General features: G+C 35.2%; 1 protein-coding gene and 1 pseudogene across 1 annotated transcript; both read right to left on the bottom strand.

The window, feature by feature from the left end:
- Nucleotides 1-1,636: 1,636 nt before the first annotated feature.
- LOC114536527 lies at nucleotides 1,637-4,079 on the bottom strand (annotated as a pseudogene).
- A 31-nt stretch (nucleotides 4,080-4,110) lies between these two features.
- LOC114536526 (THAP domain-containing protein 1-like) lies at nucleotides 4,111-6,106 on the bottom strand. The gene is made up of 5 exons (XM_028557870.1): nucleotides 5,753-6,106; nucleotides 5,377-5,475; nucleotides 5,069-5,216; nucleotides 4,501-4,675; nucleotides 4,111-4,198 (listed from the first exon to the last, which is right to left on the bottom strand). The coding sequence occupies exons 1-5, from the start codon at nucleotides 6,104-6,106 to the stop codon at nucleotides 4,111-4,113; spliced, it is 864 nt and encodes a 287-aa protein (XP_028413671.1).
- Between the last annotated feature and the right edge of the window lie 19,523 nt (nucleotides 6,107-25,629).

Genomic DNA, 25,629 nt, shown 5'->3' with positions numbered 1-25,629 from the left:
AAATATCGAACATATCGATACGCGTATCCACTAACATAATTTTATAGCTGCTTTGTCTTTTACCGTTTCGAAAAATAGTTTATTAAATATAGATGTTCATATGTAAAATAGCACAGGAATATTATCTAACATTTGAGATATTCGAACATATTTATCCGCGTATATACTAACATAATTTAAAAGCTATACTTTGCAATGGTCTTTTACCGTTTTGAGAAATAGTTCATTAAATAGTAATAACATTATGCCTCATTCTCAAATAAACTACACTTTGTATCCGCGTATCCACTACAATATGTAGCAAAACATTTGATACGTAATCTATTAAATGACTAATTATAACATTATGCCTCTCAACTATCAAAGTGTGTCACGCTCTCGAAAAAATGTTCTTACCAAGATGCCAATTAATCATAAACTGTCAAACAGCCATGCCGCAAGCTTCCTATGCAAATAAAACTCACCATGGTGTTGTAAGTAACATTACACCGGTCATGCTACACATCATACAAAAGCGCAAACAAACAATCTTTGGCCTTTTTCTCACCTAACTTTTCATCTGCGCGTTCACGATTCGCAGCTATATAGAAACTAACAATGTCAACATTTAAACTAACTGTATGCCGAGAATCTTGATACAAGAAGCTTGAGAATCTGATCTATATAAACTAACTGTATGCCTTGTTCTTAAAATCAACAGTTCACTGCGTATCCACGTATCCATAAAAAATGGACGGGTATTCTGCAATCGCTCCCAACTTCGTTGGAATGGAACTAAACCCATAACATCATGGTAATTTTTCGCTTTCTATTTGACCACGGATTGGAAATATTGTTTTATAGTAGAGCACGTGTTTGACACAGTAGATATCATTTTTTGTTTTGCGGTTTTTTAGGTGTAGTTGTGGCAATTGCAGCATTGAACTTGTACAAAACGCAAAGGAATGCTATTGTTGCAAAGAATTTGAAAATTGTGTGCAGTTCCTTGCCGAATTTTCGGAGCAAACGGAGCCACTACGATGCGTCATAGAACATCCCGGTTTTCAAGCAAGTGCCTGAACAGATGGTCATTGGAGCTTGCTGCTGGTAACTATAAAACCCGTGATGGTCATCGTTATGGCCAAAGTGGTCTAAAGGAAAGGTAAAATCACATACTTTTCTTTATAAATAACATTATATAGCTTTGTAAATAACAAGGGTTTTATGCACTACTGTATATGTTTATTATAAATACAAGCATATGGTTCTGGTCATAGGTCTAACATAATTCATATAATATTAAATCATCATCATAAAATATAATACATTATATATTTGCTATTTAGCTTCCTTCGAGTTGTTGCATACAGGCAGTTTACTTGCATGGTGCATGGTTGGTTAAAAGACAGAAGGATCCCATTGCCATCTTGTGCATACAACATAATCCGCTCAACACACAAACCCCAGGAAGATTCATTTACTGGTTATGACCAATTGGAAACAGATGATGAAAGTCAATAAACATATATACTTTTAATAATATAGAAAATACACAGCCAGGACTCTACCAATATGTACATAATGAATTGCAACATTCTCTAGCTACATAGATATTTTTGTGGATTTGTGGAATATTGCAAAAATGGCCCATTGTCCGTTAATCTTTTTTGTTTTGTGGGCAATTTAACACATTCTTATGGCCTTTCATCGGCTGATTACACAGTCTGCACTTTGGCAAATTTCTTGCCTTTGAAGGTGCACTCTTGCCAGTTGCAGTGGTAGGAACTAAAATAATAATAAAATATTTAGATTTGTCAACATTAACCATTATTGCATTACTGGTTTCGCATATAAATATTTCATACAGTGTACATAGGTACCCTGCTTTGTATGGGCTGTTTCACACACCTGAGTTTGTTGGTGGAATATCCACAAGCTGCATTTTATCCCTTTTCTTCCTCTTTTCAATCGCCTCTTCCCGTGGTTGTTTGTTGAGCATTGTATTCATGGGAGGTGGTGTTTTCTCAATCAATTCATTAATTGCATCCTTCAGTTCTTCTGTTCCAATTGCCTCTAGCATGGTTTGATACATATCATCTACATAATCTATTATCAATTGTTAAATTATAAATCAGTTATCATACTCAGTGATTGTAGTTGGATTCAGATTGGGGGGGGGGGGAGGAGAGAAGGGAATTATTAAAAAGTAATTTAAACTTACCAAAGTTTTGCTTCACAGAAACTTTTCTGACAACTGCTTCTCCATTCATGAATTTTGGGTAAATCACACTATATTGCTCAATGGCATTCTTTGTTCTTTTTTCCCGGGAAAGATTTTTGTTAAAATGAATAACTGCAATCACATGTTTAAAAATAGAACACCACATTCTGTCAACCCTAACCCTGGGGGAGGTTCATCATGTGTATCTGTCAAGACATACCTGCAAAACATTCCCCTGTAAGAGTAACCAATCATCTTGGGGGAAAATTGATTCAATACAGAATGAAATCCCTCTAGGCAGCTAGTTTGTTCAATAGGGGAAGCTTTCATTATTCCTTTCTTTAATCTTTTATTTCAGAGGGTTGAGCACATTTTCTCATATGCAATGGAATCTGCAAAAAATGACAACTATTATTATCCAAATAGTATATTACATTGATTGTCAAAGATTGTACCACAAGGTGTTACAGAATATCAGAATATGTGCACAGTTTACTAACATTAATTCTTATTCAATTTACTAACATTAATTCTAATTTCTAGTTTCTCCATTGCAGTACCTTTGTCTAACCACTTGCGTGGCTGAATGATATCTTTATGGCCACATTTGTTGAACACTGGATTGTCCAGATTCTCATGTTTGTTGACCACATGACTTAAAAATGATGAGAATTTTGCCCAAATAACATCACCATTTCCATCATGTGTTGTTTTTGCACTCCAGTACAGGTGGTTTGTGCAAGGTTTTATCCACTCGCTTATTGCTTCGCATCCACTCACTTTTGCAACTTTGTTAGCACCTTAGTAACTTCTACAGGGAAAAGGAATAAAAAGAATTCCCCATTTAAAAAATAATTTTGCATTTTTATTGGCATAATTTGGAATGTTGGAGACTATCCTCAACTATTGGAGATTATCCTCAATATACTGCAGTATAACTTATAAGGTCAGAGTTGATGACTATTTTAACCTACTTTTCTTGAGATGCCAAATATCAAAGTAATGAGTGATGTTTGACAACTTTTCCCTCATATGTTTGGCAATTGTGGAATGCCTGTCAGAAACAAATGTCTGAATCACTAAACCCAAACCAAGCAGATACTCCATACTTCTGCAAAAACCAGCATATTCCATAGCTGGGCTGCTGCCAACTTCATTTCTCTAGTGAAATAAAGATACACAGTTGCCATTAGCATGGTTGCTACATCAACTGGAAAATGTTGATAAAACACATTACTGTACCTGTACTAAGACAAAATCAATTATGAATGGAATGGTGCAACAAAATACAGTATAGGCACAGTACTTGGCACTGTGACCCATACTGTCATGTCGCCCATCCCCAGCAATCACCAATTCCCCGCGTTTTTTCAATTTCTCCACTAATCCAGCCTGGTACCTTTTCCAGTGCAAATAAATTGATGGGAACAATTTTTCCTATAAACAAAAAACATTCATATATTCATATTTGCAGGTAACAATATAAATAACCCTTTGCATCTACAAATAATACACTCAGTTGTGGTTATTAACACTGTTTTCTTAACTTCAAACATGTGATTACTATTGTATTCATTCATATAACTGGCATCTATTGTTTCATAAACCATATCTCAGTGAGACATCAAACCAAAATAACACTCACTCGTTGATATTTGAAGAAAGTTGTTAGTGAAACGCATGTCATTCCCATGTGCTGAAGCACTCGGAAAACTTTAGTTGCTGATGTACCTGCGACAAGAATTCCAAAACTAAGCAACAAGTTACCAGCTGCAATTTTTGTTCCAGGAAAATTAGGTTGACTAAACCATGTTGTTCTTTTTTCACATCCAGGCTTGACACATATTGTAGTAACCTCAGCCATTGTTCCATGTGCATTTACTTCAACCAGTGTGTTCTCACATTTGCATTCACGGCAGAAATGAAAGAGTCAACAACTGTGTGAAAAACACAATAAACTTTGGCTCTGTTCTAAGGTTGTACTCCTTTGCAGGAATCCTGAAATACAATAAGTAAACAACTATTTGGCATGTATTTTGCTGCAAATTTTGGGCATTATACACCATACATTGCTACTACACAGAGTTACTAAAGACAACAGAAAGTAAATGTGAAATTGTCAGCCATATTATTAGTCTCAACTTCACTTTTTAAAAAACACACTGAAAGGTTATGATCATGATAAGACTTTTCAAAACATTGGTGATAACACTACACAGCCATCACCTTGGACATGTAATAATTTACAAACATATTAAACCCTGGATACTAAAATAATTTTTTAACTTTTGTCTATATACCTTCGTGGAGGCACATTTATATCTTCATCAGTATCTGTATCAGTTGTCTCTGTTTCTATCTCTACATCCTCAGATACTTCATCTGAAGGTTCCTCTGCTTCATCCTCAGACACACTACATTCCTCATTGTCACTTTCAATATCATCATCAAGTACTTGGGCATGGCTGCTTTCACCTGTTGTAAATTTATTGAAATACTTTATTTAAATCCAACACTTCTGACTTGCTTGAATTTCTGCAGTACCATTTAACATTTTAAGACACAATACAACTGTCATCCATTTGCAATTGATGTATGACACACATGCTGACACAGCCTAAATTCCTATTCATGATCGAGCTAACATTTGGAAAAATTTTAAATTTGACATGCCTACATGAATTTATTCGAATACATATGCCTGGATTAGAATCACATACATCCAGTTGTATCATGAAGGTGGGTCTTTTCAATTAGCAGGGAAAAAGGAAATATATTTTATTACACACAAGTATATTACATTACCATAGATAATAAAATAAATTTATTTTAATATCTATATTACATAATAGTGATTAGACTGCTCACCTGTTACACTTCTAAGTGCACGTAATTCTTCTCTAACAGCACTTAGTTTCTGTTTTGATGTTTGCCAGCAACTGCGAATTCTTTTGTTTTCCTTTTTCAGGAGTTCACAGCTACTGCAATTCTGGCTATGCTCCAATTCTTCAGCTGGCTGCAATAAATTAATGACCAATAACTCAGCAAAAATTCATACAATAAGGTCCTATTACAGTCTAATAGCACCTTATTTAACAGGCATCTCTAATTAATTTCCTGTCGCAGTGCTGGGGTTACTGAAATCTGATACAAATGACACTTTATGACAGACTTACTATCCTTTCTTGTTCCATGGGGCCTGGTTCATCAGATAAAATATCTGATGAAGTTGTGGGTGCTTCCTCTTCGTCTAACTTCGATGGTTTACTGATAGCCTATCCAAATTAATGTTGATTACTGTAAATTAAATTTACTTCGACAATATGTACACGATATATACCAATACTACCAATAGCAATGCTATAGAAAACTATGTCTATGTAGAAACTTGGCATTTCACTTTATACCAGCCAATATAGACAGCCTTTATACCAGCCAATATACATGCAGAATAATGCGCACATAACTTAATTATTCAAAGTTACGCTTGAAATACTAAATAGCTAAAAAGCGCTGAGAATATTAAAAATGTAATACCAAATATCAGCTTACCCTTTGCTTTGCGTGTTTCGTGCGCTCACTGTCTTCTGCACCGGTTAATTTTGTGTCTATCGTAGGATACACACAAATTCCGTGCTCATCCCGTTTTAGTCTGGGAGTCTTGTATTTCTTCACCACATCTGAACCAAACTGAAAGCAATCTTCAGTAAAATGTTGTGAGCACACAACTGACGAAGGTGTTGGCATCCATTTGTCTCGCTTCCGATGAACGAAGTTGATCCATTTTGCCCTTCGTTTAGCTGCAATGGGCGTGTTTTCACCCCAGAACGGTATCTCGTATATAGAGATACCATTGCTTGTATCTGCTGTGTTAGCACAGCCGTAAACAACACATCGCCTAGGCATTTTTTTTTAGAATTGTTGAAGATAGCCGTAGTCTTCAATACAAAAGCCTAGTTGTTGTTAAAGATAAGTTCCTAGTATCCAGGCCCTTCGCTATATTTTGGTCGCGCTACTTTTTTTTCAAAAACGGCCAAATTTGCATGTTTGAGCGCTTGTATCTCTGAAATTAAGAATCTAAGCAAAAAACTAATGTAGAACTTAATAACTAATTTTTTATGCTCTATCAGAATCACCAAAAACCCATTTTGGGTTTATACGCACTTTAAAAAATCCCAATTTAGGTTTAAACAATTACTTATGTTGTACTAATAAGTTATGTTTTATTCAATGAATTTAAAAACACGCTATGCTGAATAACAGCACATTTAAATAGCTAAAAGCATGCCTTATTTACCCAAGGTTTCTGGTGTCAAGTGCAAGGAGTCCTATTACTTGATACCATTTAAACAAACTCAATTAGGTTTCATTATTTTAGGCTTTCATGCTTCGTTTGTGGCTAGTAAGGAGTTATGGCGAGTAGGGTTAGGAGAGTAAGTAATCATGATAATAAGGTCAAACAGGTCAAATTATTGTCAATCATTCACTAAGGAATATTTAGAGTGACTTACATTTACAGATGCTTGACCTTCCATTAATAACACAGAATTAATCCTTTGGATTCTTGCTCAAATCATGGCATCACAAAAACAGCACAATGCCATAAATCAAGCAAATGGCAGGGTTCTTCTTTGTTGGATAGATCATGCTTTCCAATAGACCACACAGAAGTTTATAGATATTTAGACATCTGGTGGCCATCTCTTTTAAAACATCAGACATCCATTCCATTGCCTGAGGACAGATTCATCACTTCTCCTTGCCACTTCAATCGTTCTTTGTTTGCTTCATTGAGAACTTCCAAAGCATCAGAATTTTCAACCTTAATTAACATATGTATATTATTTTTGATCTAATTTATGTAGCTTGCAAAATTCTCAATTATTTTCATTAAATATTTACCACAATGCAATACAGGCTGTTTATAAAATTAAGGTGATCAGACTTTGTTGTTTGTTCACTCTCTGATGTTTTGGTTCCTTGGATTGTCTTGCTTATCAAGATATTAGAAATTGCAAAGGTCAGTATTACTTAAATATATGGTTTCTTAGTTTATCTGGTTTTAAGACTTTCTTATATATTTGTTTTATATGTTTGTTTTAAATAAGTGTGATTTGGATTTAAAGGCTCCTGTACTCATGTCAGCAGGCTGTGTTACTGAATAGACTTTGTCTTTGACTGCACTGTATTTTTTAAATTTTCTTTAATAGTTTATCATTGGCATTTCTGGTCAAGACAATTAGGCCGCTCGCGAACTGGTTGAAACACAGAGTTATACAGTTTGCTAATGGTGAGTTAACATTTTATTTTTTGTAGGTTCTTTATACATTTGTAGTTCGATTTATATCTTTGCCTCGCCGCTGTTGGCAGGCTGTGGATAGACCTTTGTTGACTGTATTGTATTTAATTTTCTTAGTTTATCCTTAATTTATCCTACACAGGCTATTTTAGGATATAGTATAAAGATTGTAATTGTAGTGTATCTGCTCCTTGCTTTATTTTGATTGGTTTTGTAGTATCATATATTTGTAGTTCAATAGTTTGTAGTTCATTACTGCTTGTTTTTTTTGAAGTATTTTTAAATGTTTTAAACGTTTTGTTCAATAATGGCATCTTTTTTGGACAACTACTTGCATTTCATTCCACTGATTTAAAATTCTCAAAACTTTATGTGCTCTCGACTTGGTTTGCCCCTGATTTTCAAGCATAAAATTCAACATCTAATAATAGTTCAAAATGCGAAACCAGCAGAAATATACAATATAAATGGTGATGGTAAACTGTTTATTTTGTGCTCTGTCTTTTGCAATAAATGTTTGACAAATACATAATAGTTTGGTTAGACAAAAAATCATAAATCGTATGCGAGAAATTGAAAATCTGTTATAATCTGCTTAGTGTTACTCTTGGAGCAGAGGATACTTACCATACAAATAAAGCAACTCACGTCTACCCAAGTATGTGGCTGTCATCGAGAAATGGTTGTTGTTTTCGAGACAAAATCTATTACATTTGTTACTACTAGCCTGTGGCGATATCGAGAGCTGCCCTCGACCAAACTATTCTATCAAGGCACTGGGTGATTTATGCAAGCAAAGAGGTCTGTCATTTATCCATCAAAATATTAGAGGCTTACAATCAAACTTTAGTCATTATGTGCTTTTATTGACTGTCATCCTGTCGACATTTTAACGTTATCAGACATACTAATCACAATGACAGCTCTGACTTATTTAACATTACAGGCAGGAAAAGGAGGCGGTGTATCTGTTTACATTCAGGAAAATATAAAATGGCAGTGCCGAGAGTACCTGGAAAGGGAATCAATTAAAAGCATTTGGGTTGAAATCATTGTACAGAGTAGTCACAATTTCATTATATGTTGGATATACTGCCTGCCAGATACCTCGAACTACCTCCCTAAAACGTTTAATAACGACCTTAATGATGTATTGGATGAAATATCTGAAGAAGTAATCCTTCTTGAGGACTGTAACGTTAACTTTAGTAATAAAGCTGACAACAAGGAATTTAAAGATATTCTTTCATTGCACGGTTTCATGCAGCTAGTTGACAAACCTACACGTATCGCTAGAGAAACGTTCTCCATCATTGATATTTTTGCCTCTAATAGAGAAAACATAAAAACAGTGCATGTAATATCAACCAGTTTCAGTGATCATGAAATGGTTGCCTGTGTGAGAAAATTAAATCACCGAAAATTTCCACCAAGAGTGATTAAATGTCGAGAATTTTCGAAATTTAACCCGAATGACTTCATTTGTGATCTTGAGAAGGCAGATTGGACGCCTGTGTTAAATACCATCGACATAAATGAAGGTGTTTAGGCATTCAATAACATCCTTGGAACGGTTTTCGATACCCATGCACCATTCATCACCAAAAAAGTCAAAGGTCGTGTTTGTCCTTAACTTGATCCTGAAATCAAAGCAAAAATGAATGAACGTGATAAATTACTTCGAAAATTCCGAAAGACTCATGATGAAGAAGACCAATTGAATTACAAAAGACTGAGGAATCAATGTAACAATCTCCTTTGTAATGCCAAATCACGACATCATAAGAATCAACTCGATGATAATGAATTCTCGTCTAAAAAATTTTATTATTTTAATTTTTTTTTTATTTATTTATTTCGCCCAAAAACTAAACAAAAAAATATGACATTTGCAAAAAATAGATATATACAAGAAATGGGCTAGGAGCCTACTAGAAACCACATGGCTTTTGCTTTAGGCCCCTAGGTTTATTAATTAAGCTATATCAATAAATACAAGCTCTTGTCAGTTCGAGCGTTTTTCAGATAATTAAGGAAAAGAAGTATTTAAGAAGTATGATACATATATATATATACATATACACACACATACATACACTATCTATAATCCATATAATACATATATACATATATATACATACATATATACATATATATACATACATATACACACATACATACACACACATACATACACGCATACATATACATACATAATTATATTTACAAAAACGTGTTATATTGTTAAATCTAGTTGTAAAAAGTACTTTTTAATTATTGATTTGAAGGAAGCATAAGACCTAGGTTTTTTATATTTTGTGGGAAGATTATTCCATACTTCTATGCCTTTATTGGCAAGGGTATGTTTGGTATAGTTTGTTTTATTATTCTTTTTGTGTAGCAATGAAGAATTTCTTGTGTTATGATTGTGAATTTGCTTATTTGTCAAAAAATAGTTTATGAATACTTCTGGTAGATTCTGTAGATGAAAATACCGGATCATGAATAAACTTGTTAAATAATAATTTATTTTATATAAATTGAGTATTTGTAAGTCATTAAAAATTGGTTTTGATTGATCGAAATAAGATTTGAAAGTCATTAATCTGACAATCTTTTTTTGAATATTCACTAACCTTTGAAGACGTGATTTATAAGTGTTACCCCAGATTAAATTACCATAAGTTAGATATGGATAGACCAAAGCATAATGTATTAGCTTTAAGGAATTTAGGTTTGTAAAATGTAGAGTCCTGGAAATAATTGCCGCACATTTGATAATTTTTTTCCTAATCAAATCCAAGTCATTACACCATGTCAGAAATTGGTCAAGAACAATTCCTAGAAATGTGATATTTTTTACTTGTCTTATATTGTTATTATTGATCGAAATGTTTATCGAACCATTAAGTTTCTTATTTTTTGATCTAAAAAGAATAAATTTCGTTTTTTCAGTGTTTATAGATAGCTTATTGGCATTCAACCAATCTGTAATTTTATTCATTTCATTTTGAATAATTTTATTCAACTTTTTAAGACATGTATGACTATAAAGAATGTTTGTATCATCAGCAAATAAAACAATGGAAATCAGTTCACTACAGTTTTAAATATCATTTATGTATAAAATAAACAGTAAAGGACCCAACACTGATCCCTGTGGGACACCGCTTAAAATAGTCATTTCATCAGATTGTACTCCATTATATTTGTTTTCTATTTCGTAAATAATTTTCAAACCATTCTTTGGCCACTCCCCTTATACCATAATGTTCCAATTTCTTTATCAGAATTCTGTGATCAATTGTATCAAATGCCTTTGACAAATCAAGGAAAATACCATTGAGTATTTTCCTTCATCAATTGCTTTGGTAATTTTATCAATAAAATCAATTAATGCATGTTCTGTCGATCTATTTTTCCTAAACCCATATTGATGTTTTGATAATATTTTGTTTTTATCAATAATTTGGAAAACGATAAAGGCTATCTTTCCAGTTAAAACCAAATCATCAACTTAAAACACCCTGAACAACCAAGAAATTGCAACAGTATTTAGTGACTGGTTTGCTTCTGTTGTTCAGAATTTAAAACGGAAATCCATGCCACTTCGGGATTTCATATGGGGAAACATATCAGTCCCTGTAAATCGAACTGATAAGATATTCTGTTTCCATGATGTTTCTGTGACTTTTGTGAGGAATCAACTAAAAGCACTAAAGAGATCAAAAGCTTCTGGCTTGGACAATCTACCACCTTCACTACTGAAAGATTCTGCAGAGGTTATTTCAAAACTATTATGTCACATCATCAACCTCTCCTTTCAAACTAGCAATGTGCCCACTGTATGGAAACAACCAAGAGTAGTCCCAATCTACAAATCTGGCCTGACATTGTCTCTTAAGAACTATCGCCCGATTTCCATATTGCCTGCAGTATCCAAAATTCTGGAAAAAGCTGTCCATGTGCAGCTATCATCATATCTTGAAAACAATTACCTACTCTCGAATAATCAATTTGGCTTTAGGTCAAAACGATCTACCGAAATGGCAGCAATACTAGTCTGTGACAAGATTTGTCAAGCAGCAGGAGAAGGGGAAGTTAGTAGGTGCTGTTTTCCTTGACCTGAGGTGTGCTTTTGATACCATTAACCATGGAAATCTTCTCACCAAAATGGCTGCATATGGGATTCAAGGTGGTGAGTTGGACTGGTTTTCAAGTTATTTATTCCAGAGAATGCAAATTGTAGATGTTAACAGTTCATTATCTCAGGAGAAACCGCTTTTCAGTGGAGTTCCTCAAGGAACGATTTTAGGGCCACTATTGTTCAACTTATTCTTTAATGATTTTGAAGAGCATCTACGTCATTCTCAAGTAATCCAATACGCTGATGATATTATATGTTTTCTTGCTCATCAGGAAGTTACTAAATGAGGATCTTGAGAATATCTCAACCTATTGTTATGGGAATGAATTATTACTAAATCTGAGGGAAGGAAAAACAGAAGCAATGCTCCTTGGGACTGCTCGTCGACTTTTTAAAGCAGATAATGGCCTTCTACTTCGATACCGCAACGAACCAATCAATGTCGTGAAGCAATATAAATATCTTGGAAATATTACTGACACATCACTTTCGATGAATGAGGACTTCGATTATAAGTACAAGAAAGCTACTCAATACCTGAAGCTTATGTCAAAAATTCGACCTTTTTTGACCAAATCTGTAGCGGAGCTGATATACTCCACGATGATCGTTCCAGTTGTAACATATGGTTGTCAATTACATGCGTGTCGTAATTCCACAAAGTCCAAAAGGTTGGCATCCATCTCAACCAGAGCAACCCACATCATCGGTAACTCTGAGGTGACACAGTGCGAAATCGGAAAGGCCATTTGAATTAAAAACTGCCTCTTTTTGCGTCGATGTCTTGAGAATATGAACTGTGAAATTTTTAATGAATATTTTAAACTAAATGAACACAGTAGGGATACCAGGAATCATGACATTCTCATTTCATAACCCAAAGTGAAATTGGAGTTTGAAAGAAGGGGATTTTATTTCTATGGCGCAAAGCTTTATAATAATAAACTGCCGTGTGAGATTGGGAAGCAGAACACCTTTCTTAGTTTTAAAACTCTTTTATCTAAAATTATGTGATTACTTGTACAAGTATATATATATATGTTCTATATTTTAACTAGGATTTTTATACTTTTAACTTTTTAGAAACTTCTACCATAATTATAAATAGTGATCTGATATAGTATTTTTGGATGAACAGGACACACATTGATAGCAGTAAGTAGTTTATCTCATACTGAAGTGTTTATTCCTGTATAAAAATTCATTAATAATAATAATAATAATCCCACACATGAGCATGTCCTTAGATATGTATCTTGCCCAGAGTGCAATGGCTATTGAAACAGTGTGAGGAGCTGATGTTGAAATTTTAGCAGCTAATTCTTTGCTTAGCACAGATATTTATGTTTATACTAAAGTTGGTTGTGAATTAAAATGGAATAAATTTTCAAAATCTAACTTATATGGTTCATGCCCAGAGAATAATGGGGCAATTACATTCAACATAAAAAAGAAGTACACTATGATATTGTGCTTGATGTAAGTCCAAATAGTGAATGCCAACAACATATTAAGAGAAATTCATTGTGTCAAACACACTTAAATTTAGGCAGTAGTATTGCTTCAGAACCATTATCAGAGTCCCAAAGTAAGTGTTGGATCCAGGGGTGCCGAAACCACGGGGGCAGCTGTCCCCCCTGCCCTTTGTTCATGAGGGCAGCAGGGGCAGCTTGCCCTTTATATGATCATGCAGTGGCGTAGCCAGCCTGACAATTTTGTCGTTGGAAACTTACCTGTAAGTTGAAGTTTGATTGAGATTCTATCACATGACTTTGGCAGGGGGATTACATGCCCACCCTATTTAAACCATATTAACATCGTATCTCTCAGCCCTTGCACTTTATGTTATTTGTGGGGTATTGAGGTGGCTTCAACGTGACGAAGTTGTTATAAAGAGTGATTGGGCGCAGGCGCAGTGCTATCTCATGTGATCCCCTTGCCAAAGTCATGTGATAGAATCTCAATCAAACTTCAACTTACAGGTAAGTCTCATTTAATTTTCCAGTTAAATATGCCAGTGGCAATAATTACATGCCAGACACTCTAGTGAGAAGGTAAAACATGTAAGTTCTCAAGACATGCTTGGATTGCAGCCAATGTCACTCATCTGTAAAGGCGCTTGTGTTATGCTTACAATGAATCTGTGGCCATCGGTTGGTTTATGTAATGGATCTACAGGAACAGTTTTAGATATCATTTATGCACTAAACTATCAACCTCCCGATTTGCCTATTGCTGTTGTGGTAAAATTTGACCACTAGACAGGCCCCATATTTTCAGACCAGCCATCATGTGTTCCTATTCCACCAATAACAGCTACTGTAACTACGGGTAATTCAGTACACGAAAGGCAACAGATACCTTTAAGACTGGCATGGGCATTGACAATTCATAAGAGTCAGGGTATGACTCTGCAAAACGCTTGGATAGACATTGGTAAAAGGGAATCATCTTTAGGAGTGACATATGTAGCGATCAGCCGTGTTCGCAACCTGTCTTCTCTTGTAATGGAACCAGTCACATATGACAGATTATGGAGTATAAAAAAGTCAGAAATATTAAAATACAGATTAAAAGAAGAAGAACGATTGAACGGACTTGCTAAACATACTGCATCAAATAGCTTTGTCTTTAAACTTATGCATATATATTTTTACATGTTACATATTAAATTGTCGTAAATTTGTAAATCCTTTCAATGTTTTGTAGCGATGTCTCAGGAAAAGAAGGTGAACATGGCACAACATGAAGATTCGAAGGTGGATCAAATCGCTACTGATGGTAAGTGCATTTACACTTTTTTATTTTCTCAAAGCTAGTAAGCAGTCTTAGTGGGCACTCTAAATTGGTCCTCCTGTACAATTGACACTTTCAAAAATGAAATTTATTAGACAAATGTAAACTTCAAACCCCACTCTGCTGCGCGTATACAAAATTTGACGACAAGTTAGTGCTAAATACTACAAGTTTAATTTTTATAATTCAAATTTGGCGTTAAAGATGTTATTAATAGAGTTATGAATTCAAAAACTTCTAGCAGTGTTCCCTTTGCCGTAAACTGTAAAATTGATATTTTGCTCCTAAGCTTGGTGTAATATATTCAATATAAACTAAAACAACCTATATTGACACTCTAGGTGGTCAACTCATAGAATATGTGTATTTGTTATCACCAATGAAGACAAGCCAAAGAAATAATCCATACTTCCACATGCAACTGCAGACAAAAGAGAAAACCTTCAGGGCAGTGTGCTTCTCACCAGAAAAGCATCACAAATATAAAGCTGTCGCCCAGTCGTCTTCACCTGTAAAAAATTTCCAGCTATCAATTAAAACGGAATACATGGACACAGGAAGACAAGATGCATATAAATAAAAGAACGAGATTAGAGAACGCCGAGAGCAAAGAGGTCTCATTCGACATTGAGGAACAGAAAATTGAGGAGAACACTCCTAGGAATTATAAACCTGGAATGTCCACAGTTGAATCCGTGACAGGTGATATCAATCAGCAGGTGAATGTCCATGGTAGGCTTAATTTACAAGGTCCCAGACAAACCGTTTTAAAGAACGAAAAAACACTGCTGTTGCAAGAGGCTTCTCTAACTGATGAGACTGGCTCAATAAGAGTTGTATTGTAGGAAAACCACACAAACAGAGTAACATGTGCAAAAACATACAACTTGCAAAACCATTTGTTATATTCTGTTACTTGTTATCGAGGGACAACCATTTGGTGAGCAAATAAGTGAGAACGAAAAGGAAGTAAAGGATCTATGAAAATATAATTTCCTGAAAGCATCACAGACACGGTGAGTCAATGATAAATAAACTTTAGTTTATGCTGGCTTTTAGTTGATAATCTTATCATGTGTTGTATATCTCCTCCACTCTAAAGTCTGAAGAGTGGGGTATATTTTAGTGTTTTACAGTGGAGTATATTCTAGTATTTATACTTATAAAATAATCCATTTTTGTTTTTCTCAAATGCAACATAAATACAGGAGGGAGGTTGTGGTGTGAAATGGGGGAGTTATTGAACAAAGTAAAATACGCTATCTGGTGTTATCAACCTAGGCAGCTGTAACATTTGGGTGCATTGCCAGAAAATTATTTTAATTTGAAAATTTCATTTTCCATTATTGTTTATTACAGGATATCTATGGCTAGTGAAACTCTAAAACAACTCTTGTTTCAGTCAATGCATGCACTTGAAACTACATTCCACGAAGAAAGAAAATACAGATGAGTTCGCAAAATTATTCCTCTTCAATCTGAAGATTGTAAAATTGTTAGCGTAAATTCAAAGTTATCTTGAAATGTAGCCTGAGCAATGAATATGATTTAGAAGAGTTTATTAATAACTATGGTATCAGGAACAATGAGACATTAAGGGGCCGACAACAAAAGTCAGTACCAAATGTACAAGTATTTCTGGTGTCATCATAACACTAGACATGAACCCACAATGAACCCCAATGATGTTTTGACTGCAAAAAATACCAACTGTGAATTTTCATTCGATTGCACGACTTCCAGTGAGCTTCCAGAGATTCCAAGGAAGTAGTGGAGACCATCAAAGATAAGTTCCCTAAGGGATTACTTCTGAGTGCTGCACATAAAGAGTTGCAAAGATGAATGCAAAGATGAGAAAGAGTACAACTTGAGAATAGCTGATCGTTCAAATGTACCGAGACAAGCTGATTTCAATGACATATACACTTCTTTTAAACAAGAATTTGTATGGTACTGAAAATTTAAAATCAATGTTTGCCAAGATCAAGGAAAGGAATGCCGCCTTGAAACAGAAAGATGATGAGTACAGTATGGTTCTGCAAGAGTTTGACACAATCAATCAGACATTTATTTTAACCGTGATTACGCCGTTGATCAAAAGAAGCCATGAATGGATATGCTCTACAGTTATAGTACAGTATATATATACCGTAGTATAAACATGATTTCCTCACTTTTATATTCCCACAAAAAATATTTAGGTAAAGTTGGTTCACTGAAACAGCATATTGCAGTGAAAAGTTTACAAAAAATGGCTTCATTTTTCATAATTTTGGTTTAAAACGATGGTCACCATTAACGCCCTGGGCAAACTAGGAAACATTCCGGAAACATTTGTGCTTCTTTATGTTTTCTCAAATGTATCTTTGTTTCACCTATGGTAACATTTTTGCGGAAACAAAATTTGCTGACTGGAAAGCAAAAATGTTTTTTGGAAATTTCAGAAACATTTTTTGTTTCCCTAATATTTGCCCAGGGCTTAATAGTCACCCCTTACTTGCATCACCAAAACGGAATCATGTCCAGTTGAATTGAACTTTTTAATGATTCTCTATTGTTTTACATTCCTCAAGCAAAGGATCTGGTGTTCATCGATTCCTCTTCCAATATGAAAGAGTTTAACCTACGCATCTTCCTAATTGCCACTCACAGTGTTTAGGAATTGTAATCACCAACGATGAGACAAAAAAAAACACTCATAGATGTGTTAGCACAGTTCAAGTCTGCTCTTCCAGATATGCATTTTTTGGTGCATCTGCTGTGAAAGGCCCGAAAGTGTTCATGACGGATAATTGCTTGGAGCTAAAAGAGGCTCTCTCTCAGAATTGGCCTGTAAACAAGTGCTTTGTGTGTTTCACCTGCTCCAGCAAATTTGGCAGTGGCTGCATGATCGGAATCATTCCATTGCCACTGAAGACCGACCACATATATTAGAATGCAAATCCTGGGCATTATGTTACCATTGCTGATCTTCCATTGCGTGGAAACAACACTAACAATTACTGCGAGGCCCAGTTCATGGTCATCAAAGATGATGTGTTAAGCCGGCAAAAGGAGGTAGATGTTGGTCTGATAGACAAACTAACAAAAGATCTTGATGAACACTATCAGAACAAGCTGCTATCAATCGCGTCTGGAAAGTTTGATGGGATTTACAGTAGCAGGTTTCTCTAAAAAGAAGAACGAAGGGACTGGTTTTCACAACCCTTAACCTGAAGCACAGAGAAGGGCTTTGCAAGATTTGATTCGTCTTGGCAAGAAATACATTCGAGATGAAAAGTTTTACAGAGAAAGATAAGGCGTACTTGGTAGATATGTCTTTGGGAGTCTGTCAATGTAAAATGGGTATGAATAGTGCTGTATACAAGCACCAATATGTTCTATGGGCCAACAAAATTGCACAGTGCAGTAATTACCTGCCTGTGTTCTCAGCAGAACAACAAAGGAAATTTGCCGGAATCGCTATTGGTGGGGCAATGCCACTATCTTACTATGAAGGTCTACATGATTGTGTCACAATTTAAATCTGTGTTCAGGTTGAGGATGACTGCCATGAGTCCACAGCTCAGCCAATGCAAAGAAGAAATCAACATCAAGAGATGATATCTAAAGAAGAATGCAAGCAGGCTATCGCAGAAGCTGTAAACTCCATAGAGTCACGACTGGATGCTTCAAATCAAAATTTCATGCGTATCATTTTGAAGTTTGCCGACAGAGTAACTGACTAGCTGTTTTTATACTTTTGGTGCGGCTGGGGTTACACACTCAAGAGTAACCACAACATCAATTGTCAAAAGGGCGAAGCGTGGTAAAATTCATGTCCAACCAGAAGCAGTGAAACGAAGGGGAAGTAGAGCAAAGCAACCGAAAGGGCAAGTTTCAAAAAGTAATCTGTTTTTATTGAAACCTGGAAGAGCAAAACGGCTTCACAAATTTGCTCATAATGTTAGACAAAACGAACAGGTCTCTAAAAAAGCTGGCAGAAATGAACAGGTCTCTAAGAAAACTGGCAGAACAATGTCTACTAGAACTCGTTGCTATGAGTCGAAAGACTAGTTCTTTTCCTCAAATTAACTACCAGTAACACTCATGCTAAAACATCTCCAACATGGTTGAACTTTTATAGATCTTCATATATAATTATCAAATCTAGCTACTTAAAGGTTTCAAATGGATAACAAATCAAAACATTTAAATAACTTTGCACGTGATGATAGAAGAAACCATTTTCCTGGATTTGTCTTAAAATACAACAAATTATATAACACAAGTTCATCTTTTAAGAATAATAGTTTAAAATTAAAATGTATCAATATAAAAATATCAATTAAAATGTATGTATCAATATAAAAATATCAATTAAAATGTATGTAACTAGCCTGAGTATATAGAGGCCACAATATTTTCACAAATTGATGTACTATGATGATTGTACAGTTTGTCTTTACTGACAATTTTTTTATGCCTGTGTAGGTTTGACTTTAATGTAAATCTACTTTGGCATTTTTTACACACATATTTTTCAGCCTTGTACCCAGGCGCTTTAATAGTAATATATATAACATTGCATCCAGGTATTGTATAGAGTTCAGCTGGAAAAAAGCAAGCGCGCAAGGGTGTTAAAGATGGTTTGTTCTAGTGAGGAAGCGCCTGGCAGAAAATGACCAATTTCTGGCAAATCGTGACCGATTTCTGGAAAACGCTTGTATTTTGCAGTTTTTATTTTCATTATTTATAATCTTTTTACTGGATTGACTGTCGACAGGCTAGCCAAGTATTATGAATGTTTCCTTTGGCGAAGAATCATCTGAAGGTACTTTTACTTAAATATATTTTCCGTCGGAGTGACTATATTGTAGAGTACTCAAATAATCGCCTGCCGTATTTACATATTTTTTGACCTTTGTATGTTTGCTATCATGTCTTTCCAATGATTGCTTAGAAGCAAATGTTTTTTCACAAATTCCACAACGATTTTCAGGGGTATGACTTTTTTTGTATCGTTTTAAGGCTTCACCACATGAAAATTGCTTGTCACAGTGGCTACAGTTCACACACTGCTTTTTATGGTAGGCTAAATCCTTTGCTCTTCCAAATCTTTTTGAGCACTTGGCACATACAGGGTGTCTCAAAAAAAACACAACCACTTAAGTATGCAAGAATATTAATATTGTTCGGGTTTGCACCATAGTTCAGCTAAAATGACGGGTTTATCAAAAAAGTATTACGTACTATACAGTATGCAGACATGAACATTAACACATTGGCATTGAGCCTCAATGCACCCTAACTATTTTTTTAATTGTCTAATCCAGACAAAAGTTTTTTGAAGGTTTTAGTTAAAGGTTTATTGGTTTGTGTAAATATATACCAAAAAAACCTCATGCCTTTTGTTTACTTTTTTTTATATGGCCTTACTAGAATTTAATAAACTTTGTAAACAAAAAAACTAAAAAGTTAGCATTCTTTTCTGTTGAATGCGTAGTGCATGCTAACCTGCTGTACTTCAAGACTGCAACTTTTCCACATATTACCAGCAACTTTACTCATTTTACCTAAATCTGTGTTGCCATCTGGTCTCAGATATCATACCCTGACAAGTGACATTGGTTCTCAGATATCATACCCTGACAAGTGACAACAAGTTCCACAACCATCAAGCAAGTCACAATACAACATTCAATTAATATAACTAAACTAATAACTAGTCGAATTCATTACAACCAAAATGCACGAATTCAACAACTATTGATCGAAAATATCCAGGCTTTAATTATTATAAAAATATCAGTTTGTTTTAAATACTATTCGAAACTGCATGTTGCCATTTTGAAGTGAACTGTCACATGGTTGGTGTAATAACCAAATAAACCAATGTAAGCAATATATAAATATTAATTTGTGGAGCGCTCACATATATCGGTATATTTACGGCAAATTCGAAAATATATTTGCATATCTAAAGGTCAAGTATAGCTATACTAACCTGAACACTCTTGTAGAAAGCATGATAGCCGGTAAATTTGATGACTTCATTCTATCTTCTTCGCGCTCTTCTCTTCCGTTTAATATATCCTCATGGCCATTCTGTTCGCCTGCTTGAAGTTGTCTGTCCGCCATATACACTCAAATAATGTTTATTTGTTTAAAACCCAAATTGAAAATATGAATTCAACCACGCTGGCAAGCCGCAAATAATGTAAAACACCATCAGGAAAGCTTCTCCTAAGGTTTCGTCACAAATTCGGAAGGTGTCGCGAAATCGACGTGGAAACTCTGAAGCCGAAAATGATGCTACCGACCATCAAAGATGCTACCGACCATCAAAGATGCTACCGACCATCAAAGATGCTACCGACTGTCTAATGTTTCAAAATCTGCCCTGATGCCATGCGTTTTATTGAAGGAACGGTATTTTGACATGTCTTGCTCTAGTGCTGCATGGTATCCTCCATTTCTTTTGAGGGAGAAATCATTCCATTGTCATAAAACGAGATTAGTACACGCTTCTGCTCATCACTTAACATTTCATAATTTCACGTGGTGTCATTCTGCTGAACAATAAACGCTATATTCAAAACTATTTCAAGCTACCTTAAATGAGCGACCTCGGGTTAGCGAGTGATGACCTGGTACAGATATTACCGGTGTTCTAAATCATAGAATAGTCAGCATATGTGTTTTAGAACACAAGGAACGGGTGGGGAGATTGGTTAATTTCGCACTAATCATACTGATTTAGTTAATTCACTACGTTTTTATATGATGGGCTATTCATCAATTTTATTATTTCTGGTATACAGGGGTTGGTTGTGTAAAACTCTTAAATACGTTTTAACTATCATATACAGTGATATTACCTCTAAAATTCCGGGTTAGATAGGTTAATTTTGCAGCAACTATACTGAATTGGTTAATTCACTACGTTTTAATATCATGGGCTATATAAAAGTTTTTTTGCATGTATACAGGGGTTTGTTGTCTAAAACTATTAAATACGTTTCAACTATCATATACAGTGATATTACCTTTAAAATCTGTTCATCCCCATTAATTTTTCGCTTGTATACATGGTTAGGTTATGTAAAACTCTTGGAACTATCATATACTGTGATATTACCTGTAAAATCCCGGGGAAGATCGGTTAATTTTGCAGTAGTTAATTCACTACGTTTTAATATGATGGGCTATGTACAAGTTTTATTATTTCTTGTATATAGAGGTTGGTTGTGTAAAACTCTTGGAACTATCATATACAGTGATATTACCTCTAAAATCCCCGGTGAGATAGGTTAACTTTTAAATAAATCAGTAACTATACTGATTTGCTTAATTCACTACATTTTTATATGATGGGCTATGTAAAAGTTTAATTTTTTGCTTGTATACATGGGTTGGTTGTGTGAAACTCTTTGAACTATAATAGACAGTGATATTAACTCTAACATTCCCAGGGAGATTGGTTAATTTTGCACTAATCATACTGATTTAGTTAATTCACTGTTTTTATATGATGGGCTATGCAAAAGTTTATTATTCCTTCAAAACATGGGTTATTTGTGTAAAACTCTTAAATGTTTCAAACGTCATGTCCAGTGATATTACCTCTAAATCCCAGGTTGTCATGGACTAGGTAAAACCTTTATTTTTTGCATGTATACAGGGGTTGGTTGTGTAAAACTCTTAAATATGTTTCAAATGTCATGTCTGGTGATATTACCTCTAAAATCCCTGGTTGAATTTGGTTAATTTTGCAGTAACTGTATTAATTCTTGTGTTAGCAATAGGTTATTTGTCCTAGTTGTAGCTTATTCTGACTTACGCAAAATTCACTGAATTTAACAAAGAACATGGCACAGCCATATTTTCTTATTAGGAAATCGAATTATTTCAAAGGGTTTTCTCACTGTGTGTCTGAGACCTTTCCAGGATATCAAAGTGATTTATTGTAGTTAATGAGTTCACAGCCCAGGTATATAAGCCATCGTAATTATTGCTACTCTGGTTTTAATAAATGAAAATAATCACAACCCAACATTTCGACACTCCGGTCTAGTGTCTTCATCAGGGGTAAGGTCATGTTGAAACTCAGTTCCTTATATACTGTCAAAGTGATGTCATCTATCAATCAGATGTAAATATTCTTTTGGCAAATAGCTTCCTTCATCCCTATTTAGGGCACAAAGACTTGCATTAATATGCCAGGCTTCCAAACAACGCCTTTCTCCATAACGATCATTAGTGGTGATGAATTTTGAATTGTTCCACGCAATGTTATGGTTAGTTTGACACATGTGTTTCGCCAAGGCTGATTTTGAACTGTCTAAGTTTGAAACGGCCTTTTTATGTTCTTTTAAATGTGTGCCGAACTGGCATTTTGTTTCACCTCAATATTCTTCCTCGCAATCACCACATGGTATACAGTATACAGCACAAGTTTTCTGTTTAGTGGCTACGTGATCCTTGGGTTTTGCGAAAATATGTCCCAGTGTCTGAAAGGGTTTTAAGGCAACTTTTATACCACAATTATTCAGGATCCTCCTGATTGGTTCTGCAATTTCCTGACTGTTTGGAACTATAGCAAACCTGTTTTTGAGGAATCACCCTCTGAGGAATTGCATATTTAGTTGTGACAGAAGATTTTAGACAATAATTTAAAAAGTTTTGTGGATGATTGTTCTCTCTCAGTACACTGAGGACATAATCACGCTTGTTGTCCCTAGCAACGCAATTGGATGTTAAAGATTCAGCTCTTTGAAACAAAGTTTTTGCAACAGACTTTTTATGACTTTTTGGATGGTGTGAGTAGAAGGATTGATATTTGTCCGTATGTGTAGGTTTACGGTAAACATCAGTTTCTAACTGCCCTTCGATATTTCTATGAACATAAGTATCCAAAAAAGCCAACTTTCCCTCACTCTCGTGCTCTACAGTGAATTTAATTGATGGCTCAATAGAATTCAAATGTTTTAATAAATTATCGTTTTTAGATCTTTTTATTTTATATGTGGTTGCAGGTATTCAGATCCTGTGAAGATGCCTATGCCTTCATTGCAGGGGTGTTGGAGGGTGCCTTTTGAAAATGAGATGATTGGCAATGTGGCAATGATGAAGATTGATGATTGGTAACATTTGATATGATTCCGTTATGGGAATTGTGGAATGCAGAATATTGTGGATAATTATGGATTTAAAAATTATATTTATGAAATGCTACGAATATGTGTTTGTTGTTTGGCAAAACCCTGATGCCTTGGCCAGAATGAATGCCGGTTATTGCTATTCTGGTCAAGTCCCTTTCGTTTGTTTTTCTTTGAAAACTGTAGTTCTGTTTCATCAGGCTCCAAGCATAACTAGGGAGAGCACGTTTCTAACCCGCTAGCAAGTCTTGGAACGACATGCTCGCATATGTGATTTGTGGTAATGAGCGGAAATTGTGTGACGTGAATTCGTGACGAGATCGGTGATTATGACGCGCGAAAGCGGACAAAATTACTTTTCCTAAATATATACATGACTCGATATTAAATATAAAGCAAAAATACAAATATAGTACAAATTGTCTGGCATATAAAACCTGTCGTCAAATATGTAAAACCATTTTCAAATATAAAACAAATTTATTTAGATGAAAAATATGTTTAAATTTCACCTCAAATGATTAAATCTGTAGTATAATTTTAAAAATCACACATAATCAAATATAAAGGGTGGTTACACAGCGGTTTTTACAACCAAATTATATGAAGTATTGCTATGGCTATGTACAATTATTATACTTCGTATAATTTGGTTGAACGGGCGCAGTCACCCGCTGTGCTTTTGGTTTCCCACCTTCTCGTTTGAATATGCCTGACAAGAATATGCAAATTTTAGCAAATTTAATAAAAGCAGTTAACAATGTCGCCGATCGTGGCACATCACAGGAATCAAATAGCGACGGGAATGATTCGGTTAGTGTTGAAGAAACTATAAAGCGGTTATTTCCCTCAACAGCTGGTTGTCAAGGCGCGAAAGCCGCAGAGGGAGGCGTCTTGGAACAAGAAAAGAATGTAAGTCCAGATAGACATAGTGTGACCAGTATTGCGCGCTTCCATCCAAGTACAGAGTATAAACCGAAAACTGGAAAACGGGCAAAATCATCATCATCGAAAGCTCCAAAAAAAACAGCGGACAAAAACGGCTGAAACGGAAAGAACATCAGGAAGGATGTTATTTTACTGCCAGGGCCAAAGGTGAGTTGTGTTCCAAAGGGCGTTGCCCGTGAAGAACTTTACGTCCGTGGATTTACGACAACATTTGAACTGTCTTCATCTATGACCGAAGGTGAGATACGACATGTCTTAGAGGAAAAATTAAAAGACAAACTTTGCAATATCGTGGGATCAAAGTTTACTTTCGTCCGGGCAGTTAGCAACAAAATAATTGTCCCCAGCTTGTCAAAAATGGAAAGCTTTGACGGCCAGATGTTAAAAGCATTTTTCTTGACAAGACCCGATTTACATCAGAGCTCTTGCGGATATAACTTCCGGACTTATCCGAGGCCAATGGAGAATGTTTGAAGACAACAGTGGCAGTGGAGATGAGAGTGATGACAATCCAAGAATGAAATCAACTGCGGATGAGCAATGCTCTGGACCGTTGCACCTTCCACGCCCAGACATTTCTATTACAAGACTAACATCGAAGCCGTCATCCTCAACTTCAAATGGACCTACCTGCTCTAGAAATCTTATTGCATGTCCCACTTCCAATAATGCTTTTCCTGCTGCTGAAATAGAATTCCATGCACATGCTTGTGCAGAAGAGAAATATGGAAGTGTTGATGAAAATCAGTACAATAAGCTGATGGAATCATTTAATGATGTTGATGAAATCAGGGATATAAGTCATGAGGAAATACCAACTATCAATGTTGATGATGACAGTGAAAAACTTAATGGTGACATTTTCATGCCTGATAATCACAAAGAAAGAATAAAGGATGCAGTTTACAGGTTAAATAAGCTTGTACTCGACAAACAGAACAAATATCACATTAGTTGGAAAACAATCTTTGATGATTATGTCAATGCACATGTACGTAGCAAATGAATGAAACCGGAAAACAAGATAAGAGTTGCATTTGTGGGAGAAAATCGGATAGATGGTGGTGGGCCTAAAAGGGAATTTTTATCAGGTAACATT

The sequence above is a fragment of the Dendronephthya gigantea genome, unplaced genomic scaffold (assembly GCF_004324835.1).
Source record: "Dendronephthya gigantea isolate DGI-Jeju-01 unplaced genomic scaffold, DenGig_1.0 000138F, whole genome shotgun sequence".
Lineage (NCBI taxonomy): Eukaryota > Metazoa > Cnidaria > Anthozoa > Malacalcyonacea > Nephtheidae > Dendronephthya > Dendronephthya gigantea.
The sequence above is the reverse complement of the archived record's forward strand: the minus strand, read 5'-3'. Positions and strand labels throughout refer to the sequence as shown.

Coding starts and splice junctions, on each gene's coding strand:
- LOC114536526 (XM_028557870.1), bottom strand. CDS start 6,106: ATGCCTAGGCGATGTGTTGTTTACGGCTGTGCTAACACAGCAGATACA. Junction 5,217..5,376: donor CCATGGAACAAGAAAGGATA/GTAAGTCTGTCA, acceptor AATTTATTGCAG/CCAGCTGAAGAATTGGAGCA. Junction 4,199..4,500: donor ATAAATGTGCCTCCACGAAG/GTATATAGACAA, acceptor ATTGTATTTCAG/GATTCCTGCAAAGGAGTACA.